Source organism: Taurulus bubalis, assembly GCF_910589615.1.
Source record: "Taurulus bubalis genome assembly, chromosome: 3".
Classification (NCBI taxonomy): domain Eukaryota; kingdom Metazoa; phylum Chordata; class Actinopteri; order Perciformes; family Cottidae; genus Taurulus; species Taurulus bubalis.
In genome coordinates, this window is record NC_136591.1 from 37,187,758 (window position 1) to 37,204,955 (window position 17,198).

At 46.5% G+C, this 17,198-nt stretch overlaps 1 protein-coding gene across 1 annotated transcript in view; it reads left to right on the forward strand.

Annotated features, from left to right (window-relative positions):
- Positions 1–17,198, forward strand: part of exoc6b (exocyst complex component 6B) — a gene marked incomplete at its 5' end in the record, with an annotated part of 76,605 nt that overhangs the window by 40,004 nt on the left and 19,403 nt on the right. The window contains 2 exon segments of the mRNA XM_079215298.1: positions 7,668–7,809; positions 11,358–11,431. Coding sequence (XP_079071424.1) covers positions 7,668–7,809; positions 11,358–11,431 — 216 coding nt within the window.

The window sequence follows — 17,198 nt, forward strand, 5'->3', positions numbered from 1 at the left end:
GGCATGCGCTAACTAGAACCATACAGGGTTCCTGGTAACCCTTCATAAAAGGTCCACGTGGAACCCAACGTAAAGAATTCGACCTAAAACCAAAACGCGAAAGGATCCTACGAGAACCCCGATATGAGATTCTACAGAGAATCCTCCTCCAGTGTAATTGTTCCACCCAGAACCCTCTTTGGATGTTCTATCCATAAGATTTTCCACTTTCTCAGGGTTCTACCAAAAAAACTTTTATATCCCCAAGGGTTTCATCTGGACCCCAACCTGGGGGTTCTACCAAAAACCTTTTATATTCCCAAGGGTTTCATCTAGACCCCAACTTGGACGTTCTACAGAGAACCCATTTGTATGCCAAGGGTTTCATCTGGACCCCAACCTGGGGGTTCTACAGAGAACCCATTTGTATGCCAAGGGTTTCATCTAGAACCGCCCACAGTGGGTTCTACTAAAACCCTTTTATATTCTAAGTTGTCATCCAGAGCCCACCCGGTCGGTTCTACTAATAACCCTCTTATTAAGGGTTTCATCTAGAACCCACCCAGGGCTCCACATGAAGACGAAAATCTGCCTTTTTAAAGTTCATTTTTAAACGTGGAACTCGTGGAATCGATCCACAATTTAAAAGTGTTTTGATTCAACATATCAAACGTACTCTAACCTCGGCCTGAAGACATATATTTTAAAGTCTGTATTTGGATCTTTCTGCACTGAACTATGGAACCATCTCAAGCACACATGATCCCAGTTCCCCCTCTGCAGTTTAAAGCTTTTGGCAAATTCTCATTAAACTTACAGCACGCACGCACGCACTCACACACACACACACACACACACACACACACACACACACACACGAGGGTTAGCTTTAAGACGATTGTGCACACAGATTTGGTCAAAGTGGGTCACAAGGCCACAAGGCCACACACACAAGGTGGTCGAGCTAAGTGTTTTCCAGCACTTCTAAGAAGCTTTTCCTACACCCCCGCGAGGCCCGGACATGACCCCGTCACACACACTTTAACACACACACACACACGCACTCGGTGTGGGGCCTCCTAAGTAGATCAGATGCTATGGATCTAAAAAGCTGGGTGGTATGACCCCGAAATAAGAGCTGATCATATAAAAGAGTATGAACTGGATACCGTTGTAGGGAGAAGCACGAATACACAAGTACTCAAACAAGAACTTCAAGTTCTACTGCTGTCTACATAAAGTACAGCAATACATCGTCAAAAAGATATGTTGTGTAATTCAGTTTTCACTTTGTGTAAACGGACATTAGCTTAAGCTAGTGGTAGTAGCCGGTATTAGTAGTGTTCCTAAAAGGGCCCAAACTCCAGCAACGCTGTGGAATTAAACACAGGATTTTTTACTTTTAATGGAGTATTTTTTTACATGGTATTACTTTTACTTGAATTAATACTCCATAGATTTAGCTTTGCTCTCCTATACAGACATTTTTGACTCAATACAAAAGAAAAGGATCCAAATTGATGCAGCAGAAGCGGAGATATTGTCTTTGTTGTCAATGATCACAAACAAAAGTGGTAAAAATGGAATATGTGGCATTTATGTCTTTTAAAAAAACTCAAACGTTGAACGGATCAGTAGCTCAATCGAGGCTCCAGCTCCCTCAGAGAAGATTTGAGGTGGAAGACCAGTATTGGAGAGAGAGAGAGGAACATTTCTATGTTTTTGTGTATAAAATCGAACCGTAGACCCAACAATAACACGGCAAAATAAATGTCCCGGTTTATGTTTCTCACCGTAGGGAACGCCGGTAGAGCACGCTACCTTACCGGTGAGTATCTGGTCTGTGAAGGTAACGGAGTGACGTGTCCCGACCCCTGACTGACCTTGTTTTAACCTTTCAAACCCTGTAAAAATCCACCCGAGTGTTTTGTTTTTACCAAACCAGCACCAGCATGCGAGAGGACGCACGTTTGCCTGAATCCGTGTCACCGGGGAGGGAGATCCCACGATGATGTACCGGAAACTCTGGCAGGTTACATCATCGTTTGGATAACTTTATTTATACGTACAGACCATAGTTTATGGACTTTTATTTTACCAGAGGAGAACACATTTGTAGTCACGGAAAAAAATCACTTTACCACGAATTCTACGGAAGCCCTGAGAGGATATAAATAATAATATAATTTACATTTGTATTTTAAGTTTATGTCTAAAGAACATGTACAAAAAAATAAGATTGTATTATTTGAATTAAGTTATCCTTATTTTTGAAGCATTCGTGTTCGTTGTTTTAATACTAATTGTGTCCACAAGAGGCTAAAATGCACCACATGTTCTAAATAGGACTAAAAGGCATTCATGTTTTCTTCCAGGTGAGGTTTTAATTTATATAACGTGCTCACACACACACAATATATGCACCTTTTTATGTTTAGAGAGCAACTGATTAAAACTCACTCAGAAGAAAAACAATCCAGAAACTGGAAAACCAGATTTTTATTTCTCCCCTCTCTCTCTTTTTTTTTACCTCTCAGGGCTTCCATACTTCACGCTAAATAAAATGTCCAACCCTGGTATCTGTCAAACGTGGTTTTAAGTGTGTGTGTGTGTGTGTTGTGTTGTGTGTGTGTGTGTGTGTCAAGGTTACATTCAAAGACAAAAAAAAAAAGAGTCCAGACTTCATTTTTGTGGTGTTTCCTGAGTGACATGAACAAATATCTTCCATAACGCTGCAGACAGTGATTGTTCCACAAGACTGATCCTGGATCAGCCTGCCTCTGATTTAGAGGTTGACCGTGTGAATTTAAGTCTCAATCACAAGTAGATCCCCATCTTTCAGACCCAGGAATCCCTTCAGATTCACTCACTTGTTTTCTGTCCCAGATGTGGTCGCAGCGGCCTTGTTGCCAGTATCAAATATTGACATATTTATGTATGTATTTTTATTTAGTTGCCGTGACCCCACCTCCTGACTCTTGGCTGCCCCCCGACTCGCGTTGGTTTGACTGACGGGTTCCTGGAGGGACGCAGAGCACATTATGCGCCGTGTCCAATCCCTTCCAGGAGTCGTGAATCAGCGGCGACTCCGCCGGGTTTCTAACCCCCGACTCCGACTCCGACCTGCTTCTGGCACCACGGGGGCCGCAGCGCATTGAACACTTTCACATGCGGCGTTCTGGTTGTTCAGTTCATTTGAAGTCCTTGATTTTTTTTTTTATTCTTTGCAAACGTGATTTTGAGAAACCTCACATGGTGGAAATCACCCCCCCCCCTCCCCCCCTCCCCCCCCCCCTCCCCCGCTTCGCTAAATGGGTTAACCCGAACCTCGCTGTGTTTACTCCACGCGTCCAGCGCCGTAATAACGTGTCATTAGCAATGGCGGCCTAATGGCGGCTGAGTGGACCGGACGGCCACACGCAGGCGGGTTCATTTACTCTGAAAACACGTCGTGTTTGAACTGCAGACCACATCCCTGTTCTGTTCTTTTCTTTTTTACCACAATCACATTTTTCTCCCCTTCTGCGTTAAATTTAGTTGGACTGGAACGAAGATTTTTAGGATCACTTGGAAGCTTCATTCAACTTTTTTTTTTTTTTTTTTTTAGCTTCTAAAAACAAATCTTAAAGCGGCACGAGTCCAATTTTTTTTGGAACAATTGGAGTGTTGTGAAAGATCTGCCTCAAAAAAGAAATGTAGCTTTTATCCAACGTGACTTAAAATATGTTCATTCGATGTGCAAACAAATAAATAAAAATTGCAAGAATCACGAAAGCACATCAAGTTTCGACACTATTTATCTCCAATAAGTCCCATATTCATTATTTATTCAGCTCCGCTTTGGTCTAACTTTTACCTCAAAAATCAAAGTAAATGTGCTAAAAAATACTAATAATTTAAGAGTGTTGTATGTTATATGTATGTGGCTACGAGAGGGCGTTTCATATTTAATTTAATTAATTAATGTATCCCCAACTTTCCACATCCAGCGGACACAGAGCAACATGAGCATCCGACTGCAGTGCAGTGTTCATGTCCACCTATAATAATAATAATAATAATAATAATAATAATAATAATAATTAGTTGACAGATGTAATTTTCCCTAAAAAAGAGAGTAAAAAGCTAAAAAATACAAGGGATAAGAGGTGAAAAGCTTTTGTAGAGCTACTAGAGGATGTTTTCACATTTAATAATAATAACGATCAGTCTTCATTTCTTTCCTTACTCCTCCTTTTCCTTCCTCTTCCCTCGTTCCCTCATCTTCTCTGCCTGACCCCTCCCTCCTCCTCCTCTCCTCCTCCTCTCCTCCTCCCCTCATCCCCTCCTCCTCTCCTCCTGCTTTTCTCTCTTTCTCGTCGTATTTGTTCAGCCGTCGGCTGCTGAGTGTCTTTTAATGAGCGCTTTGATGAACGCCGCTCGTTAGCTGGAAGGAGGGAGGGAAAGACTTAGGGAGCGAGGGAGTGAGGAGTGGAGAAGAAGCATCACTTGATTCTGGGTCGTCCCTATCTGTCTCTCCTTCACTTCCTCTGGCCTTTTGTCCTTTTCACCTTGCTCCCTCTGCTTCTTTCCTTTCCTTCCCTAAGGTGTCTGCTCGTTCTGTCCTCTCCTCATCTTCACTTCCTTTCCTTCCCTGTCTGCTCGTTCTGTCCTCTCCTCATCTTCACTTCCTTTCCTTCCCTGTCTGCTCCTTTCCTTCCCTACGGTGTCTGCTCGTTCTGTCCTCTCCTCATCTTCACTTCCTTTCCTTCCCTGTCTGCTCCTTTCCTTCCCTCTCTGCTCGTTCTGTCCTCTCCTCATCTTCACTTCCTTTCCTTCCCTCTCTGCTCGTTCTGTCCTCTCCTCATCTTCACTTCCTTTCCTTCCCTGTCTGCTCGTTCTGTCCTCTACTCATCTTCACTTCCTTTCCTTCCCTGTCTGCTCCTTTCCTTCCCTCTCTGCTCGTTCTGTCCTCTCCTCATCTTCACTTCCTTTCCTTCCCTGTCTGCTCATTCTGTCCTCTCCTCATCTTCACTTCCTTTCCTTCCCTGTCTGCTCCTTTCCTTCCCTGTCTGCTCGTTCTGTCCTCTCCTCATCTTCACTTCCTTTCCTTCCCTGTCTGCTCATTCTGTCCTCTCCTCATCTTCACTTCCTTTCCTTCCCTGTCTGCTCCTTTCCTTCCCTGTCTGCTCGTTCTGTCCTCTACTCATCTTCACTTCCTTTCCTTCCCTGTCTTCTCGATCTGTCCTCTCCTCATCTTCACTTCCTTTCCACCCCTGTCTGCTCCTTTCCTTCCCTGTCTGCTCCTTTCCTTCCCTGTTTGCTCGTTCTGTCCTCTACTCATCTTCACTTCCTTTCCTTCCCTGTCTTCTCGATCTGTCCTCTCCTCATCTTCACTTCCTTTCCTTCCCTCTCTGCTCGTTCTGTCCTCTCCTCATCTTCACTTCCTTTCCTTCCCTGTCTGCTCATTCTGTCCTCTCCTCATCTTCACTTCCTTTCCTTCCCTGTCTGCTCCTTTCCTTCCCTGTCTGCTTGTTCTGTCCTCTCCTCATCTTCACCTCCTTTCCTTCCCTCTCTGCTTGTTCTGTCCTCTCCTCATCTTCACCTCCTTTCCTTCCCTCTCTGCTTGTTCTGTCCTCTCCTCATCTTCACTTCCTTTCCCTTCCCTCTCTGCTCGTTCTGTCCTCTCCTCATCTTCACTTCCTTTCCTTCCCTCTCTGCTCGTTCTGTCCTCTCCTCATCTTCACTTCCTTTCGATTGTCAACCCTTATGTTTTTATGTTCTTGAACATCTCTTTCCTTTCCTAACCTTTCATTTCCTTGCTTTTGTTTTGTTTCCTCGACTCAACTTTCTTTTTCTTTCTATTCTTTTTTTCCTTTCCTTGCCCTCCTTTCATTTCCTTTCACTTCCTTTCCTCACCACTCACTTTGCTTTCTTTGTTTTTCTCATCTGTCCTTTCCACACCTGTCCACTCCTTTTCTCCTTCTTTCCTTTCCATTCAATTAATAAAACATCCTTTCCTCCGTTCCTTTTTCCTCACCTTGTTCTTTCTTTCCTTTACATTCCTTCTCTTTCCCATTGCTTTCCTTCTCCTTAGCTCCACTTTCCCTTCCTTTCTTTTCCTCACCTTTCTTCACCATTAGTGGTCTTTCCTTTCTTCTCCTTTTCTCACCTTCCTTCTCTTTTCCAATGTCTTGTATTTTCCTTTCCTTCTCCTTCGTCCCTCCCTTCTTTGTGCCTCCGGCTAATGGTTCCCAGTTGTGTGTGTGTGTGTGTGTGTGTGTGTGTGTGTGTGTGTGTGTCAGCAGGTTCAGGACATGTAAATAGAATTAGCCTATTTCACGCTCAATCTCACCCTATGATAATTGACCCCTGGGTCGTGTGTGTGTGTGTGTGTGTGTGGAGACAGAGTTCAGAGGTCAGCATCGTATTGGAGGATATCCGGCCACTCGTAGGTGTGTGTTTCTCGAACATGTGTGCATGTATGCGCCGTGTGTGTGTGTGTGTGTGTGTGTGTGTGTGTGTGTGTGATTTCCCTTTGAGGTGAGCGCTGCCTCCTGACTGAACTCCTCCAGACGCGTTCCTGAGGTTCCACGTCGGGATCTTTCTGCCGCTGTCGGGTTCGTTACATAAGATAAGATTCAGTTAATGGATCTCGGAGGGGAAGCCGGTTCATTAGAGTCGAGCCGCTGGTCTGGAGAACAAACGGAGGAAATCATATTAAAGTGTGTCACTAGGATTAAAATATGACTTTATTGTTACATTGTGTTCCGGGAACAGTTCCGACCGTTTCTCAGAATTCTAACAAACGGATCTACTTCACAGGAAAATGTGCCGGACACTTTGGACTTTGGGTCCAAAATAAAATTCCATAATTTAACTTCAATTTAACGTTCTACCTCTTTAAAACAGCACATGTTGGAGTTAAAACTTTTTTAATTTGAGTAAATAGATAATTAAAGTCACAGATTTCTGGGTAAAAATGCTGCATTCACTGTGACGTTTACCAAAATAAAGTGGAGCTGTGTAAACGCACAATGTAATTACATGGTTATAACAGATTCAGACACACCTGCAGCTAATGTGTCTGATTGTGTCGTACTTGTGCGCTTCCTTTGCTTTTATTCCAACGAAGCGGTGTTAATGACATTTTGGAAAACAAAAATAAACAATAATGCAAATTTAAATTGTATAGTTTCATGATTCTGCTGTAGATTTCTTCCTTATTTTCTCTCTCTCTGCCTCCGGTTGAACCTTTACAAGCCTTCACCTCATTTTCATCTCCTTGCGTCATTCTGTTGGAATGCAGAGGTCAAGGCCACACACACACACACACACACACACACACACACACTCAATCAAGCCCACACAAACACATGTTTTGGTTTCTGTATTAATGCGTTGTCATGTACTTCCTCATCCGCTGCTTTTATTCCGATTATGCTACTTCATCATTCTGACTGCACCTGAACGCAGCACGCTTGATTAACGCTGTGTGTGTGTGTGTGTGTGGGAACTCCTTCTGATCAATGTGCATGCCTGGTTGTCACTTTCCTTCAGTGTTTGTGCGGTTCATGGAAGGTTTCTGCTGTTCTGAACTGATAAAGTCGGTCTGGGTCGTACACAGGAAGTGGCCTTTCTGGTTTGTTTAGAATGAAGAGAAGAAGTCCTCACCTCCCTCTCTCTCCCCCTTTCTCCCCCTCTCTCAGGGTAAAGTGGCCCAGACGGCCTGCATGTCGGCCTGTAAGCACATCTCCACCTCCCTGACGCAGCTCCTGCTCGACCCCGAGGTCAGACAGATCTCCGTGGGCGCTCTGCACCAGCTCAACACCGACGTCCAGGAGTGCGAGGGTGAGTTTCCACGTGGAGTCTTTTTTTTTTTTTAAACGAGCGTACTTGTCTTTGACCCGCTGAAAACCCCCCAAAACCAGCCGGCGGGATTGAAAAGCATTTGACAGTTGAGTCACATGACTGTCAGCAGAGGCTTCCCAGAAATGAATGTTTATTTTCCATTTTTCAGAGCAAATGGTTTATTTATTTATTATTTAAATACAATGTCGAGTTTCGTTTTGGCTGCTTTTTCTGACGGAAGAGTTCGTCACACATGATGTGTTCAAGGCCCGTCAGAAGATGAAAAATCTACCCATAATGCCCTTTTTTATACAGCTTCTGACTCATATACATGGTAGCTTCAAGGGTTGTTTAAAGAAAACATGCTTTTCAATCCCGCTGGTGGTTAATATGATGAGCCTCCTATTTCATTCACTGCCTCTTCACTCCTTTCCTCTGCTTTGTCCTTTACTCGTTTCCTTCTCTCCTCCCTTCTTCTGTCCTTCAATCGGTCCTTTTTTACTTCTTTAATTCTCCCACATCTGTCTTCTTTCCTCACACACACACTGAACTCCACACCTCCCCATCAGTTGCTTCTTTTAAAGCAAACTTGAGTGCCGTGTGTGCAGTTTTCGTTTGAAAGCGCAGGGGGCGCTATGGGTCAACTGGTTACAGTTAGGGGGGGAGGAGGGGGGAGGAGGGGGGAGGGGCATCTTCTCTGAAAATGTCACTTTTTCTTCCCATCGTCTCTTTTCCTGCCTTCTTCTTTGTCCTCCCTCTTCTTTCCTCACATCCTCCCCCCCCCCCCCCCTCTTTCCTTCATCTTTTATCCTCTCTCCTTATCCCCCCTTCTCCTCTCTCCTTCCTCTTCCCATCCATCCCTCTCTTCCTTCACCTCCCTCCCCTCTCGCCTTGGTTTTCTGAGACTTAAAGATGCAGGGCGCCTGCAGATAAAGGAGGGAGGGAGGGAGGAGGAATGAAAGGGTGCGAGGCGTCGCTGGCTCGGGTTTTACATGATCAAGGTTCTTAGAGTCACAGGGCGGGTCACACGGTGTGTGTGTGTGTGTGTGTGTGTGTGTGATGTGCGGTGCTGCGGAGGGGTTAAGAGGTCACGGAGTTACTTATTCACGACGGAAGGAGGGAGACGAGGGTACAGTAGAGGGAGAAGAAGCAAGGGAAAAAATTTGAGTGACGTGAATAATTCAAAAAGGAGAAAGAAACCACAGAGAATGAAACCACATGACGGTGGGAACGAGGGATTACATTTAGGAAAAGGATGGATGAATGATAGAAAAGAGCTCGGCGGAGGAAGCAGGGAGAGGAAAAGAACAAGGGATTAGCAGAAAGGGGAGAAGTTAAAAGTGCAAGGTGGATGGATCGATTTAGGGGGAGAAATGAGAGGCTAGGAGCACGAAGGGGGGATAAAGGGCCGTTACGCGGAGTTTGTAAAGAAGAAATGAAGAATGGAGTCTGGCGAGGAAAGAGGCGGAAAAGGGAGGAGAAGAATGAGAGCAGTGGATTAAGTTTAAGGGGGAGAAATGAGAAATGGAAGGTAAGAGGAAGTATGGAGGGAGAGGGAGATCGTGGCGACGGGTTCATGAACTAATGCATGTATGGAGCAAATATGAAAGGAGGAATGAATCAAATAAAATGGAAAAAGAATGTCGGACATAAAAGGAAATTATTAAATGAACGAGAAGCAAATGTATTCTGAGGATTGAGGAGAGATTAAAAAGGTAATATAGAAGGATGGAGTCGACTGGGAGGAAAGAGGGCAGAGGAAATGAGATTAAATGAAAGAGGTGTGGAATTAAAAGAAGAAGGAAGCAAGGGCAGAGGAGAGGGCACAACATGGATGAGAGGAGGGATTAAAGGAGGCTGAAAGGAGGAGGAAGTGAGGGAGAGAGAGGGAGGAATTAGAGATTAACTAAAGAGAGGAATTTCAGGATTGTGTCGGATGAAAAGAAAGGGAGGTGCAGATGAAATAGAGGAGGAGGAGGAAGAGGAGGAGGAGCTTATACAAGTGAGCGAAGAAGGATGAATGTGTGAAACTTGCACATTTACAGAAACAAAACGGGCCAAAAAGACGGAGAATTCGATTGTAACGAGATCGTATTTTCATTTATAATTTAATATTTCACAGGAACAATATGGTCGGGATATATTTGGACGATTTTGACGAGAAAATCTGTCAAATTTCTCGCGTTTTGTCTCCTTTTTGGCAAATTAATTTCATTCAAAATGTTGTCGAAGGAGAAAGAGAGTCTGTAGCCATAACTGTGAAGGTATTGAATATTACTCAATGTTATCGTGTGTGTGTTCTTCACATGATATCAATATTTCACACCCCAAATCTGGAGTAGTAAAAAAAACTCAAATGTATGAATGAAATAAGAAAGAAGATGGCAAAAAAAACGTAAAAATATGAAATCTTAATAAGAGAGCGTGCAGAAATTTAAACGAATGTGACGTAAAAAGAAAAATGAACACAAAGATGCCACAAAAAAAGGTGAAAATCCGGAGAAAAAAAACTTTAAGACGTTAATATTTTGTGGCCTTTTTGAGCCACAGCTGGAGTAGCTCTCGGCATCCCGCCTCCTCCCGACACCCGTCTCTCTGGGACCGGACAGAACCGCTGACTCGGCAGAAAACGCTCGGGTCCATAGTTTTGGTGACGGCGGAGAAAAGAGGGAAGCAGGAAGTAGAAGTCAGCGGCTAACGCACGGAGGTTTGCTGGAGGAGATTACAGGCTAGTGTGTGTGTGTGTGTGTGTGTGTGTCGGGGGTCACTGAAGATGGCAGGCGTGTAATCAGTGCTGTGGTGTGTATGGCCGTGTGTGTGTGTGTGTGTGTGTGTGTGTGTGTGTGTGTCCCGAGGTGAAAGAGATTAGCTACAGGCTTGCTCTCTCCCTCTCTTCGCGGCACTCCTCTTTCCTCTCGTTCCCTCGCTCAGAATACCAGTCGGCTTGTTTATGTGGGGCCGACTGACGCCAGGACCCCAGCTCACACTCCGTACGACCCCGACGCACACACACACACACACACACACACACACACACACAAGCGTCACCCTGGGTTCAAAATCCAACAGTCCTCAACTGTTCTCAAACATGCAGGCGAAGCCCTGTACAAACAACAAATAAACACACACACACACACACACACTCAAAAAGCCTACAAACTGTCACACACACACACTCAGATATACACACACACACATTCAGCAAGACAAATGCTCGAAAATCTGCACGCACACATTCAACACAAACACTGCGAAACCTTTCACACACACACACACACACACACACACACACTCACTCTCTCTTTCTCCCTTTCAACAAGACCCAGCGACATGACTCTAACACCCTGCCCTCCCTTTCCTCCCCCCCCCCCCTCCCCCCTCCTCCTCCCCCAGGCTGTCATTTGTCTGCCAATCTATCCCGATGCATAGCGAATCCGACCAGGTCTTTTATTATTCCGTTTTTCACCCTCTTTTTTCCCCTCCTCCTCCCCCTCTCTTCCCTCTCTCCGGGGGTGGACCGGGGGGGGCGGGTTTGTATTTTCCCACAGGTTTTGCCAGAGCCGGCCCGGTCGCAGGCTTCCAGGGTGACACGTTGCTTCTGGCCTTCAGTGACTTGAGACAAGTAGGTCTTTGTCTCCCTCGTGGTCCTCTCTCCTCCGTTTTCTCTTTCTCTGTTTTTTTTGTGTTTTTTTTTTTTCCTCTCTCCACTATCTTTTTTTTCTTCTACCTCCTCCTCCCCCTTGTCCTTTTCATCCTTCCTCGCATCCTCCCCTTGAGTCCTCCCCCCTCCTCGTCTTCCTCCTCCATTTGGTTTTCTGATTTTGTTTTGTTGTGTTGTTTACCCTTTTCTTCCATCCTTCTTTCTCTCACCTTTTTGACTGTGTCCTAAAATTCCCACATTCTTCCGGCTTTTTGGGAATTTAAAGTGTGCACCAAATACGGTGGCAAAGAAATGTGCCTGAAGAAAATATCTACGTTGAACCATAAGCTTCAAAGATGGAGTCTGCTGTGTTTTTGGTGTCTCTTATACGAGACTAGAAGACTTTTAAAAGAGTCAGACATCCTCTCCCAGGCGATGAGATTTCCTAAAGACGGTACGATTAAACATTCAATTAATCGGAACGTCAGGATGAGGAAAAAAGACTCCATCGACATCTCAGTGAAAGCAAAACTTGTGTTTCCTGCCCTTAAAGGTTTGCCCCTCAGTGAAAAGTCGTTTGGTTTCCAGATGGAAAAAGCTGCCGGGCAGATTATCGGAAAACCGTTTTCCGAGAAATTCCCATTATGATTAATAGAGAGACTAAAGATTTCCATAAACCCGATGTATAAGACAGACACGGCTTCCGGTGTCGATGATATTGGTGTGTTGACCTTCGTTGACCTTTCCGTCGGATCTCCCTCAGAAAGCAGGTGTTTCGCTTTAATTGGCGTAACTTATCTTTTGGGGTAGAAGATGAACTAGTCCGAGAGTCACCAGTTGACACGGTCACAAGACGTTTAGGGCTGCGGCACGTGTGTGTTCCAGCTGGTGTGATGTGTGTGTGTGTTCCAGCTGGTGTGATGTGTGTGTGTTCCAGCTGGTGCGACTACACCTGACTGCTCATGCTCTAGCGCTTCGTTTAGGAGGTTGTTCTCCATCTTTGGTGACTTGTGATTGGTCCAGCCTCTGCTTTTCTGGGTTATTAATCAACAGGTGCGACCCTTTACCGTTCTCACCCCGTCGGGGCCGACCCAGGTCCCCCCGACCTGATGTTGAGAAACATCCGAGAGCAGGAAGCGGTCCCGGCTCGTTTTCGGGGTCCTGGGAAAAAAAAAAAAAAAAAAAAAAAAAAAAAGCCAGAGCGGAACCGGTCAGAGGAGGGACAGAACTGGACGTCTCCGCTGTGTGTTCAGGATGTTGGGCGGAGCGTGTGTGTGTGTGTGTGTGTGTGTGTGTGTGTGTTTGTTTGGCAGGGATGTGCGTGTGCGTGTTTTCCATCGTCGCTCTCGACTTTTAGTGTGTCTGTCATCGTCGCTGAATGTGTGAAGCAGGGCGGAGAGCCCAAGCGAAAGTTTGTGTGGCTTTCTGGCTCTGGTGTGTGTGTGTGTGTGTGTGTGTGAAACTGAGCGTAGAGTGTGTGTCCGTTTTGTGCATCATCGCTGTGAATGTGTGAAACAGGGCGGAGAGCGAAGTTGGTGTGTCCGCCTGCTCGTCTTTGATGCGCGTGTGTGTGTGTGTGTGGTAGTTGTTGTCGAGTGTGTGAAAGTGTGTATTTATCTGTGTGTGTGTGTGTGTGACAGCGGATGACGGATGGGCCGGCAGGACGGAGCAGCGGACGATGAATGAGGTGACAGACAGAGACGGATAGCCCTTTATCCCTCCGTCACAATCCCTCTTTCTCTCTCCCTCTCTTCTCTTTCTCCGCCTGTCGGGATGATGTAGTGCCTCTTGTTCTCTCGCTCGGAGGAGGAGAAGGAAGGGGGGAAGATGGGGAGAAGGAGAAAAGGGGAAAAATTTGATTCATCCAGCGTTTCGATGTTTACTTCAACTCCCTCCTCTTCCTCTTCCTCGCCTCCATCCTCTCCCCTCCCCTCTTTCTTTTGCCGATCAGCATCGGTTGACTCCGGCGCTCCTTTTGGGGAGTTATTCAGCTCCGCCGCTCTTTTTATTTCCTTCTCCTCTCGGCCTCATTGTGTCTTCATATCAAAAGAAGCGCTCCCCTCCCACCTGTCACCTCCCGCCTCCCACATCTGCCCGAGCGCATCTTTTTGTGACTTCTTTCAGGTGTTTTTTTTTTTTTTTTTTTTTTTAAACGTTCGACATGCTTTCATATATGAGCTCATTGATGCTTTCGTGTGTGTGTGTGTGTGTGTGTGTGTGTGTGTGTGACCTGACGGTGAATGGCCGATAAATCACGCTGACGGGGCCGTTTGTTTTGTGGTCGGGTCCCGGTGTTCTGGAAGGTTCCGGGGTCCTGGGACAGCGCCGAGACAGGAGTTCCCTAAGGACTCACACACACACACACTCACACACACACACACACATACTTGGATGGACACACACACAGGGAGATGATTACATAGTTTAAACAACAAAAAAAACACAATCTGTAATAATCTTTTCTGATACGGAGGAAAATATAAACGTCTTATTGTTTAGTGATATTTTAACGCTTAACAAGATCTTCACCTGAAGATGATGCACTCTAAAATGATTTAAAAACCTACTTTTCAATCGATCAATATATTAATATAATAATATACACACTGATTTAATTATTACAACAGTTTTGGACCATTAACACAGCGTCTTCGCTGTAATTATCTTTGCGTAAAGTTGAGGTCGACATGAGCTCTAAACACTGAAACATATGACATGTGAACCCTTTTACAGAGTGTGTGTGTGTGTTTAACTCGTCTTCCTCGTCTTCCTCGTCTTCCTCGTCTTCGGGCCCAGATTTAAAAGCAGCACACGGATTGTTTTCACTTTCTACGTCTGAGTCACGGCGACGGGCTCATCTGAGCTGTCAGCGGCGCTCCACGATCGCTAAATAATTTGGGGAGCGTAGGAGGCTGAGTGTGTGTGTAGTGTGTGTGTGTGTGTGTGTGTGTGTGTGTGTGTGTGTGTGTGTACGCAATCCCCAGGCTGCCCTTTTCCACAGATCCTATCAATTCTCCTATATTTAGAACATCCAGAAGTCTGTGGTTACTTCAAACCTTTGGCTGGCCCGTGTGTGTGTGTGTGTGTGTGTGTGTGTGTGTGTGTGTGTGTGTGTGTGTGTGTTGCGGTGTGGCGTCCCCCCAGAGAAACGCTTGCAACAGTAAAACTCCACTCATCCCCTTCTCTACTCGCTCATACGCCAGACAGGCATTCTTCCATCTTCGGCCCAGTCGTGTGTGTGTGTGTGTGTGTGTGTGTGTGTGTGGTCATTGATTGGTCCCGGGTTCATTCCTTTGGTTGACCACAGACAGTCAAATTCCATCCATTCATCAAGTCGCCTCCCCTCCACCCGCCTTTTCTCTTTCTTCATCTTGATTCTTCTCTTTCTGTCACCTTCTCTTCTCCACTCGTCTTTCTTTTTAATCCCTCCCTTATTTCTATATCTTCCCCTCATCATCTCTGTACTTTTCATCTTTTCTTCACGCCACATTCCCATCTTCCTTTCATTTCCCTCTTCACTCCTTTTTAAGAGTCTCTCCTCTTTTTTCCTCGTATTAACTTTTCCTCTTCTCTCCATTCTTTAGAGATGTTTCTCCTCTTTTCTCTCCTCGACCTCCTCTCTTCACTTTTCAACTTCTCTGCACATCGCATTCCCATCTTCCTCTCTTGTTTCCTTTCCTGTTCATCTCCCCTTTTCTCTGAAGAGTCTCCTCTCTGAATTTCCTTGACTCCTCCCCTCTTTTTTCTTCTTAAGTTCTCCTCTTTACTTTTCATCTTCCTTCCATAAGGCTCTCTCCTCTCTCCTCTCTCCTCTCCCCCTCTCCTCCGTCCTCTCCTCTCCTCTCTCCTCTCTCCTCTCCCCCTCTCCTCTGTCCTCTCCTCTCTCCTCTCTCCTCTCTCCTCTCTCCTCTCTCCTCTCCCCTCTCCCCCTCTCCTCCGTCCTCTCCTCTCCTCTCTCCTCTCTCCTCTCCCCCTCTCCTCCGTCCTCTCCTCTCCTCTCTCCTCTCTCCTCTCCCCCTCTCCTCTGTCCTCTCCTCTCCTCTCTCCTCTCTCCTCTCTCCTCTCTCCTCTCCCCCTCTCCTCCGTCCTCTCCTCTCCTCTCTCCTCTCCTCTCCCCCTCTCCATCCTCTCCTCTCTCCTCTCCTCTCTCCTCTCCTCCTCTCTCCTCTCCTCTCTCCTCTCCCCCTCTCCTCCGTCCTCTCCTCTCTCCTCTCTCCTCTCCCCCTCTCCATCCTCTCCTCTCTCCTCTCTCCTCTCCTCCTCTCTCCTCTCCTCTCTCCTCTCCTTTCTCCTCCTCTCTCCTCTCCTCTCTCCTCTCCTCTTTCCTCCTCTCTCCTCTCCCCCTCTCCTCTGTCCTCTCCTCTCTCCTCTCCTCTCTCCTCCTCTCTCATAGTCTCTCCTCCTTCCTCTCTCCTCTGTCCTCTCTCCTCTGTCCTCTCTCCTCTCCTCTCTCCGCCTCTCTCCTCTGTCCTCTCCTCTCTCCTCTCCTCTTTCCTCCTCTCTCATATTCTCGCTCCTCCTCTCCTCTCTCCTCCCCCCCTCTCCTCTGTCCTCTCCTCTGTCCTCTCCTCTTCTCGCTCCTCCTCTCCTCTCATTCTCCTCCTCTTCTCTCTTCTATCCTCTCCTCTTTCCTCCTCTCTCATATTCTCTCCTCCTTCCTCTCTCCTCTCCTCTTTACTTTTCATCGTCCTTCCATAAGACATTCTCCTCTCTCCTCTTCCCTCCTCTCCTCCTCCTCTCCTCCTCTTTACTCTCCTATCCTCTCCTCTCTCCTCCTCTCCTCTCCTCTCTCCTCCTCTCTCCTCTGTCCTCTCCTCTGTCCTCTCCTCTCTCCTCCTCTCCTCTCTCCTCCTCTCCTCTCTCCTCTCTCCTCTCTCCTCTGTCCTCTCCTCTGTCCTCTCCTCTCTCCTCCTCTCCTCTCTCCTCCTCTCCTCTCTCCTCTCCTCTCTCCTCCTCTCCTCTCTCCTTTCCTCTCTCCTCCTCTCTCCTCCTCTCTCCTCTCCCCCTCTCCTCTGTCCTCTCCTCTGTCCTCTCCTCTCTCCTCTTCTCGCTCCTCCTCTCCTCTCATTCTCCTCCTCTCCTCTCTCCTCCTCTCCTATCTCCCCTCTCCTCTGTCCTCTCCTCTGTCATCTCCTCTCTCCTCTTCTCTCTCCTATCCTCTCCTCTTTCCTCCTCTCTCATATTCTCTCCTCCTTCCTCTCTCCTCTCCTTTTTACTTTTCATCGTCCTTCCATAAGACATTCTCCTCTATCCTCTTCCCTCCTCTTCCCTCCTCTTCCCTCCTCTTCCCTCCTCTTCCCTCCTCTCCTCCTCTCCCCTCTCCTCCTCTCTCCTCTCCTTATTTTATTTGTTTCTTTCACGGCTTTACATTGCCTTTAAGTCCGTCTATTCTCCATCCTCTCTTTTTGTCTCTTTCTTCTTCTTCCACCTTGTGATTCCTTCATTTTCCTCCACTTATGTTCTTTCTTTTTTCTTCTCATCTTCCCGTTCCGTTCACACACTGTCATCCCAAAATCTATCTCTCCATCTCACATTCACTCACTCCTGCCTTCCCGACGCCATCGACAGAGGGCAGACAGCAAACACGTGTGTGTGTGTGTGTGTGTGTGTGTGTGTGTGATAGACAGGCAAAGGGATGAGCTGAGGCCCAGTGGGGGAGGAAACCTCCATCTCACCTCGTCGTAACCCAGACTAACGAGGCGGCGAGAGGAAGGCATGCAGGTTTTATTTTAGGGGAAAGTAAACGTAT